At 40.2% G+C, this 9,229-nt stretch overlaps 2 protein-coding genes across 2 annotated transcripts in view; one reads left to right on the forward strand and one right to left on the reverse strand.

The window, feature by feature from the left end:
- The window catches only part of ZDHHC17 (zinc finger DHHC-type containing 17), a 67,956-nt gene extending 63,221 nt beyond the window's left edge, over window positions 1-4,735 (forward strand). Inside the window, exon 18 of the mRNA XM_008632823.2 lies at window positions 1,583-4,735. Within this exon, the coding sequence (XP_008631045.2) occupies window positions 1,583-1,721 (139 nt within the window). The 3' untranslated portion in view covers window positions 1,722-4,735. The remainder of the gene's footprint in view (window positions 1-1,582) is intronic.
- A 1,877-nt stretch (window positions 4,736-6,612) lies between these two features.
- The window catches only part of CSRP2 (cysteine and glycine rich protein 2), a 5,548-nt gene continuing 2,931 nt past the window's right edge, over window positions 6,613-9,229 (reverse strand). The window contains exons 3-5 of the mRNA XM_008632824.2: window positions 8,274-8,406; window positions 7,522-7,615; window positions 6,613-6,921 (exon numbers count right to left, since the gene is read on the reverse strand). Coding sequence (XP_008631046.1) covers window positions 6,845-6,921; window positions 7,522-7,615; window positions 8,274-8,406 — 304 coding nt within the window. The 3' untranslated portion in view covers window positions 6,613-6,844. The remainder of the gene's footprint in view (window positions 6,922-7,521; window positions 7,616-8,273; window positions 8,407-9,229) is intronic.

The raw sequence follows: 9,229 nt of genomic DNA on the forward strand, positions 1-9,229 counted from the left end.
ATTTGCTCTGCACAGTAGCTCCCCTTTCTCTCTACTGTGAGAAAAGAGGCTTTGCTTTCTTCCTGTTCATGAGGAAGAGCATGGGCAAAGCTATTTGTGGGGAAGGGAGCAGGATGTCCCGGGAACTGAAGTGGGTGTTGCATGGGTGAGAGCAAGCTGTTGCATACAGCTTTTGGGCATCAGTATGTAAAAGGGTAGGTTGGGATTCTGGTTTTTGTAGTGATAAGGGTGCAAGATCAAAGATGGGGGCTCAGGGATGAATAGTACTGGGATGAGAATACAGGGGCATGGAGCAGCTTGTGGAGCCAAAGCAAGACATAATTGAAGGCATGAGCCTGGTTATTGATGGGTTGAGAGCATGTAGCAAAAGGAGCTGAGAAAAGGCAAAAGCATGTCTCATCCTGCTGCTTGTGCTGTGTCTCCTGTGAGAGCTGCTGCTCTTTTAGGTGCCACACAGGGAAAAGGAGATAGGAGATGGGAATTGTGATCAGGAGCAGTCAGCATGGATTCACACAATCCTGTTCAATGTGCTCTAGGATGACCCTGGTTGAACCAGATGACCCACTGTGCTCCGTTTCAACCTTACCCATCCTGTGATTCTGTTGTGTAGCAGATGGATTTCTGTGCTAGAAATTTACATGGGGTTTTTTTAGTATCTCTTCGTACAAAACTTGTAGTGAGAAGCAGACAAGCATCTCTGTATGGTTGCAGTGTTCCTACAGAGTAGAGTTGTAACAAAAACAGATAATTGCCTGAAAAACACAGGGAGGTGCACAGAGTAGGAAAAACCTGCTAGTTTGATCCCAAATTACTGTCACATTCGCAAACCATTTTAACTGAAATAGCTGCTGTTATAAAAATTACTCCTGAAAATAACACCAGATGTCTGAAATAACTGACTTAGCATCACCTGTCACATGAAGCATTGACATCAAATAGTTTCATCTCCTTTTTGCTTAGACCTGCTCTCACATGTATCGTAACATGAGCTTCTCTTCCAGAAAACTGTGATCTGTTCAGCCTGTGTCTAATTAAGTTAAAAACCCCCGGCATGTTGGGAGATTTTATGTAGGTTTCTTAAATACTTGACAGTTAATTGATTCAGCCACAGAAAGTACTTGAATAGTTCATTTAATTAAGATAATGTTTTCTTAATTTTGTGTTGTCAAGGGACCTGGTTGATCCTAGACCTGCAGCTGGTGAACCAGTATGTATGCAGAAACAGATATCAGTAAAGATGGAAATTATTCTAGGAAGACATTCACTTCATGCCACTTTGTCTTGCATACATCTGTACAATGCAACTGTCCTCTTAGAATAGGATCTGAATTACCATGCTGTGCTACATGGTGGTGGACTCCTAGTAACACGTTTTGGTAGATAGTGGAAAAAAAACTGGTGTCTTGGTTATGCCCAAGGATCAAACATTCACCAGTCTGGAATAATTCTGAAAAGAGTTGATTTTCTAAAGTTAGAAACTTTAAGGGTGAAGAAGCAAATTTGTAGGTAGGCAAAAAATGTTGTACTTCATTAGATGAGCTATGATACTGCTTGCTAACATGGTTTTTTTTTATGTTTTCAGCCATGGATGTATAAGGAACATTATAGACTTCTTTGAATTCAGATGCTGTGGTCTTTTTCGGCCTGTTATTGTGGACTGGACAAGGCAGTATACAATAGAATATGACCAAACTTCAGGATCAGGCTACCAGCTAGTGTAGCACCACCTTCATCCTGTGAGCATATCATACTGAGTGGTGCCTGAAAAATTTTCTCTCTCTCTCTCAACTCCGCATCCCTTGAAGAGTAGCATGCTGTGTGTAGGGCTGATGATGAATCATAAAGGTACCTTCTCTTCATCAGAATTTTATTAACAAAAGTAAAAATGGACAGAATAAACTGCCAAACCTGATAAGGAAGAGGAGGAAGATCAAAAAGGGATTTTAACAATTCTTAACATGAGAATTATTCATGACAGCATATTCACAGTATTTGTTATCGGGTTTTTTATTTAAGGTCTTTCACAATGGAGCATGAGATTACTGAAGTATTGACATAAGTAGTTATATTGTGCTGAGCAGAAAAATTTGTATCCCAGTATCAATAATTCCATTGAAACAAGAATCTAGAATATAAAACTAAATTTCATGATACAGAGTTCACTGATCGCTATGTTGTAGTTCCTGTAATGGGATTTTTTTAATACAGATTTTCTGTAGTAAGATGTACATTGAAAAATGTGCTTTTCAGTACTGTCGTAAACATCCTATGGTGGGGATCCCCTGTAACATGTTAAGTTATAGCAGTAGGGCACGTCAGGTAATGCTGAGTAAAATATGTTGCCCACGTTTTTTGGTGATTGTTTTTGCCACCAGTTAGTGGTACAGCTAAATACTTGTAATAATCCTGTTCTGAAATAATGTAGTCTGAAATAAACAACTGCACCAATAAGGAAAGCTTTTCTGTCAAAGCCCTGCTTAAATGCATGATACACCTGTAAAATTAGTTTACAGTATATAATGTTCAGGGAAAAAAAAAGTGGGGAAAAATAATTATCTTTGAAGTAATTGTATAAGCAACTTACAAACTAGCAATGTTTTAGTATTAGGTTTGGTCCTCATGCAGTACAGTGTAGTGTATTTGGAGACATGTTGGATGAGAAATTACATGGGGGATACCACAGATGTGAAAGCAAAAGTCTCAGTTATTAAAAGACAAGATAGATTTAAATTGAATGCAATTGCAGAAGAAGAACCCAAAGCTGCCTGAAATGCTTATTTCATTTGGATGTGAAATAATGGAACCCAAACTTTAACAAAACCAAAAAATTAAGAATCCCCATAATAGCACGTGTGCACAGAAAATGCAGAGCAGTGTTCTGAAGAAGATGGTGTATTGGCACGTGGAAATTGCCCTTAATTTCTGTTTTTAAGTTCTCATGCTACAGATGTGTTTGGAAGGTAAGGAATGATCTGAAATTGCATTCCAAAGGGGCTTTTCTTGAATGTGATGCACTGATTTTTGTTATGGTGTTTTCATATACTCATAGTGAATTGTTCACTGCTTCCTTAACTATTGTTTACAGAGAGACTGAGAATCAGGTTAGTTCTCTTCTAAGTGCTGTAGCAACCCAGTGGTTCAAGGAACCTGTGAGGGGAGTTTGGGGAGGGACCTGAAAGCAGATGTCTGAGACCAGTGTAAAGAATGTGTATCTGTATATAAATAATTTATCAAATACTTTTCTCTCTGTGAGTGTGTGTTTAGTGTATTTAAAGCTGCTCATTTTCATTTTATTCAACCAAAAAAGTGTAGGAAGATATCTAATGAGCTTTTAGTGATGTTAAATATTGCTGTTAATAGGCATTATGCCCTGCAAATTCACTGCATGTTTGATGCTTGGCAAAATTAGCATTTTCTGTAATACGCAGATTACAGGTAATAAAGCAATCTAGTGGTATTCCCGGCCCTTGCCTTAGTAAGAGGAGCAGTGAAACTGTAAATAGTTGATGTTCAGTATTTGCAAGTAAACATTTTTCCTGTAGTTGTTCATTGATCTCAAGACACACACTTAGTTTGCAAGTACCAGATATCAGGATTTACAGAAGTGCAGCATTAGAGCCCTTGAATGTTTAATACTGGAAAAATCAACATTGTCTTGGACACTTTTAAGAGGAGAGGTTTGGGTATAGGGGTGGCAAGAAGCTTTGGCTACTGTTGTCAGACAAAATTTGTAATCCTAACAAAAACATGCTCTATTTCTGTGAAAACAATTGACTTCAGTTATCCATATTTTTTCTAATCAGAAAAAAGCATGAAAGCTTTACAGTATGGTTTTTTTTAATCACCAATGACATTCTTCAATTTTGTTCTTTTTTTTTTTTCCCCCCCACATTTTAGTTGGGGGTCGGTTGACTTGAGGAGTTTCAATACACTTCATTAAATATCACCCAGCCACCAGAAGAGCAGTTCAGTGTGTGATGCAAGTTTTGGTCACAGTTTCCCAGTAGCATTAACTGCCATGAATTGCATCATGCACTCTGTGTCAAAAATGTTTGCAAAAGAAGAGGTGATCCTTGGTAGCACGTAGCGAGTTCTGCACTATTTACGTGTCAGTAGCTCTCTGGTGACAGTTTTGTTGAGACCTGCAGAATGTGAGCGATAGTAGGTAGTTGTGAAGATTAACACGCTTATATGGATTTGGGATGTATGAAGTTTCCAGTGCAAAATGTAACTTGTCTTGAGTAACACTGAATTGTTGATGTGAAATCATAAAGCAAGCAGGGGGGAGCCAACTATGCAGCATTTTTCTGTCAAGTTATCAGACTTAAAATTCACTTGTTGAACCAAAACTGCATTGCTTCTGAAACTTAAGCTGATCCAGACCAACAGCAGATCAGACCAACTTAATCTGACATAGGTAGAATAAATAGGAATTTTGTCTTGGCCCTAAACATGTGCTGTTTCTTTGCAGGTTTTTGTATTCTTTGATGTCCACCAGATTTTTTTTTTCAATTAATGTGTAAAACAGCATCACTACATTTTAAGCTGTGGATTTTTTGTATATTATTTATAACTGTGCCAAGTATTATTTTAATACTGTCGAGATCTTGATGTGTATTACATTGTGAACAAAAAAAAATCTGTAAAATGTTTAATAAACTAGCTCTCCTTACATAAATTAAATCTGTTAAATTTTGTAAGTTATTAATCAAATAAATATTGACTCTTAGATGCAGTGTTTGTATTGACTTGGGGTGTGATTTCATACAGTGTAGTTTCTGTCCAGTTTCAGAAGCCTTTCTGGAAAGATGTGCAGGTGTCTTACAGATGGCATGCACCCAAATCTGTACAGATGTGAAATCCTGTGAGTTACTACACTGTTTTGGTAAATTACACATTTGCACTACTAATTAAAGTTAGCATTCACTAATTAAATATTCCTGTCTTTTGAGCGAAGCATGCTGGCAAGGTAACATTTCTTAGGGGAGAATTCCATCTGGGGAATGTTTCATGTGGCCTAATGTACTTAGATAATGACATTTGAGGTATTCTAAGGGTCAACCAGACATCTACATAGGGCTAGGATGTGTCACCAAGATGTGTGCTTCTGGGTGGCACTTGCAGGAGGGAGAGTACCTTGACTCTTCTGCTCCATGCTAAAGGTTAAAGTTTGAGTAGAAACAAGGTAACAATGCAATGGAATTTAATCAGGATATTTATAACCAGCAGTATGTATGTGAAAGTATAAGGCTAGGACTTAGGAGCACATCTAAAGGGAAGAAAAAGTGCTTTCTACTGAGTGTTGGATTGGTATTGGCACTGAGAATTGGTTGTGGTGTTCTCCCCTTCCCCAAGCAATGTTCCTGGTGAGGCTGTGTCCAGGCTGACACCCTGTGGCTTGTCAGGTGAAGACCAGGGAAGGTACTTGCTTCCAGAAAGAATGACTGTCGACCTTCTGTGCTGAAGATCTCCATCCAAGATTTGCAGTGCTCCATCAGAGGAATTGCTGTGCTTGGGAGTCCTGATGATTTAAAAGCTGGTTCCTGGGTTTGGTTTTTTTTGGAAAGAAGCCAGCCCTCTGCACCCTCATTACGCCTTGACTAGATTCAGTGGCTTGCACCTCCCATTAGCTGCCTTTTAGTAAAATCAGACTTTTTTGCTATGAAAGCAATGTCTATGGTAGGAGTTAGCAGGACTGAGAGTTTTTCCCCAGGTTTTCTAGGCTGTGCGGTTACTTGCTGCCTCACTCCCACCTGAAATGTGCTGCTTCAGAGTTACTGTTGTGTTTTCCAGCTCTAATCTTTCCTGCTCTGTGAACTGGACAAGCTCTTGGGTCACATTTTGAGCTGGCTTGTTTTTCCTCCTATCCACATGGTTCCTTTATGACCTGTACAAAATGCTCTTTGTGTATTATTTTGAGTAGTACATATTTTTCTAATTAGTCTTTTGGCTTGAACTGCTTCACTGCCTCAGACCACAGTCATAGATCTTGCTTGAAACTGCTTTAGAACGTGCTGACACACTTGCTTAATATTTTGTTGCAGCATTCCCAGTCTTGAATGTGTTTCCATAAAGTCAGTGCTGCGAAGGATTCTTTTATCCCCAAAAAGTATCAGCCTGCTTTGCAAACCAGACAAGAGTTTCAAAGTTCTTTTTTTTTTTTAACCTAACTTCTTAATCTGCAGCTGTCTCGGTGGAGTATTCCTGCGCAGTAAGTTCTGTGCATAACAGCACCTCAATATCAAAGCAAGCACAGCCCCCCAGAATATTCCAGTGAAAATGGTTTGGTTTTCATCTACTAGAGACTCTGTAGCAGAGACAGGCAGCCATTTAGGCACACAGTTACCCCTGATCTGTCACTTTCAGGCTGTGTACAGAGCAGTAGATTAAGATTTACTGCTTCTGTGCAGTGAGCAGCTCGCTGCCTTGTACACACATATATGATGGTATGATACTGGAGGAGAGTGATTCAGCTCTGAGGGCCATGACTATGTTATGTCCAGCTTTCAGCAAAGCTCTGCATCAAGTCTATAAGCACCGTTTTTCCACCCCTGAAGTACCCCAGCAACACTCCCCTCACTTTTATTGCTGACAAAGTAGGCAACACTTGGATTTAGGGTATATCAACAAGCAAAGCTTTATTGAATTGTTACTAAGTATTAAAAGTGTTACAGTGTGATACACAAAGCAAGGAAAAAAGCAGTGTGTGTGTTTGTTTTTCAAATCATCGGCTGAAGGTACACTACAGTAACTAGTATCTGTTTCACAGTAGTTAGTAACATTTAAGAAACTCTTGTTCCTTCTAGCAGGATCTCAGCAGAGCTGAAGGGCATTTTTAGCCCCCTCACTGGGCGTGAACAAGGGCACCTGCTCCCTGGCCGTACCCAAATCCCTTGGGGCCAAAGTTCTTCGCGTAACAACCTGTGAGAAAGATGAAACGCAGTAGCTGAGTCTTCTGGCACATTAATTGAGAACAGCACTGTCTAGGCTAAGACTCAGCTGCTTCTCCTGAGTCACTAGAATATCCCCCTGGGAAGCAATGCTTAGAAACATTCTGTTAAGCTGCATAACTGCCAGGACTGAACTCAGTAGCCAGGACTGGTCAGTCCGTGTAGCTCCCAGCTCACTCTGTGAGAGCAACTCACACGTTGGTTCTGTGGCTTGGTATCTGTTAAGGCATTTGTTATCATCAAACCACTGTGTGGATCAAGTTTGTATCTACAACCATGCAAGAAGGGAAGGCAGGATGCTTGCTGGCTTGTTTCCTTACTCTGTTCAGGCAGAGGGTACAGGCTGCTGCTGCATTTCTCAGTATGTGCTGTTTTGCTTGATGCAGATCTCAACTACATCAGCAGCTTCAGTAATACCTATTTCATTTTTTTACTCTATTCCTATGGCTTACAGAGCACTTCCATGTTAACATGAGCCTGAAAGTTTCTTATATCAGCAATATATTGACCGTCTGTCCTTGTAAGACATTACCTTGAACCATAAACAAATGGTCTTTGCTTCTTTTCTCACCTTTACAATAGATTTCTCCCTCTTTTTCAGTTAGGGTTGTAGATTCTAGGCTTTTTCCACACTTGGCACATCGGAAGCAGTTCTTGTGCCATGGCTAGAGAAAAAATAAAAATACAGTATTAATACACAGAATGCCCAAGTTGGTAAAAACCCACATTAACTGCAGGTACCTGCATCAGTGTTGATTACAGACTGGTGCAATGAAAACCAGCTGAAGTGCATCAGTAGCGCACAAGAGCATCTGTATTTCTGTGAGCAGCACAAAGCTCCAGATTCCACCCAGCATCCTGCTCAGAGCAGCATTTTGAAAGGTTTGGGCTGCTCTGATCAATTCAGAACACATCGTGGCTCTCTGTAGCGAGTGAGCCAGACAGCTGGCAGACTGACATGCAGTTTTACATGCTATTTCCAGAGACCATCCCCTTTTTGCTGAAACATTCAGCCTCCCTCACAAGCTCCATGCCACAAGTTTCCTCTTCTGGGTAAGGGCTTCTGTAGTCTGCTTCAAGTCTCTAGCATGAGATGATACTGAATCTTCACCCCTGAAGTCTAAGGTGATTATTCATCACCCTGCATTTCAAGTGCTTTTCTTTTTTTCAATTAAGTTGATTGATTTGACTATTTCCAGTGCAAAGAAATGCAATTTTAAAGTAACTGCCCTGCTGTTGGTTCCCTGCTGGGACTGACATAACACACTTTGCTCAATTTAAAGTCCACGTAACAGGTACAAAACAGCACATGCAGTTCCTTACCTTTCCAGCTCCTATTACTTTCTCTGCTGCATAAACAGAATCACCACACCTGGAGCATTTCTCTGTCCCTCCAAACTTCTGAGCAAACTTGGAAGGGTTTGGATTTGTGGTGGGCCGGTGAGGAGAAGGCGTGCTGAAAGAAACAGGACATTTGTTTTCTCTACTCTTTTACTAAATGATCTCTTGCTCTTCTTAGCAACATGAACAGACCAGCATCCAACACATGGTACAGAATACAGTACTGCTGCAAAACTGTAAGAGAAGTAAGTTACCAGCAAGGCTATCCAATTACACTTGGTAGGGAAAAAAACAAAGCCACAACAACAAAAAGAGAAAGGCCGTGCTTTAAAGGATAAAAAGAAACTACTGTAAAGGCTAATTTCCTGAGAAGCCTTCCCCTTTTTACTTAACTAGAAGAGCTGAACTCTATCAGGACACGGATTTTTCAGACAGTAAGCTACAAATAATTCTGTCAAGTTCCTGTCCACTGATTATAATCAGGAACCTGAATGGATCACTGAACCTGGCTGGAGAGCATACATCATATAAACGTTAAGCAATAATTTAGGAACTTGCATGAAGCAAGCTGTGAGACATACCTCAGCTTCTTTCCACATGCTTTGTTTTACAGCAAGAACTTAATCAGACTAGGAATGTTTATTATTTAATGTGACTTTTGGTTTTGGCTATAATTAAGCATAATTAAGTTCTTCATCTGCTAGTTAAAAATTCATTCTGCTTGTAGCCCCAGATTCTCAGCTGTCCAAATCCATCCCAGCAAGAACCTGTTGAACATTTCCAGCTTATTTAGGAGAGCAATGTGAGACGCACAGTCACCTCTGTGAGCTCATGCAACGCCATCAGCAGCTCCATAATCCAATCCCCTATGGCTCATTCATAGGATGAGCGTGTCCCTGCCTGCACCAACTCCCGCCTCCTCTCTTTCGCCCTCACAT

This window comes from Corvus brachyrhynchos, unplaced genomic scaffold (assembly GCF_000691975.1).
Source record: "Corvus brachyrhynchos isolate BGI_N302 unplaced genomic scaffold, ASM69197v1 scaffold32, whole genome shotgun sequence".
Lineage (NCBI taxonomy): Eukaryota > Metazoa > Chordata > Aves > Passeriformes > Corvidae > Corvus > Corvus brachyrhynchos.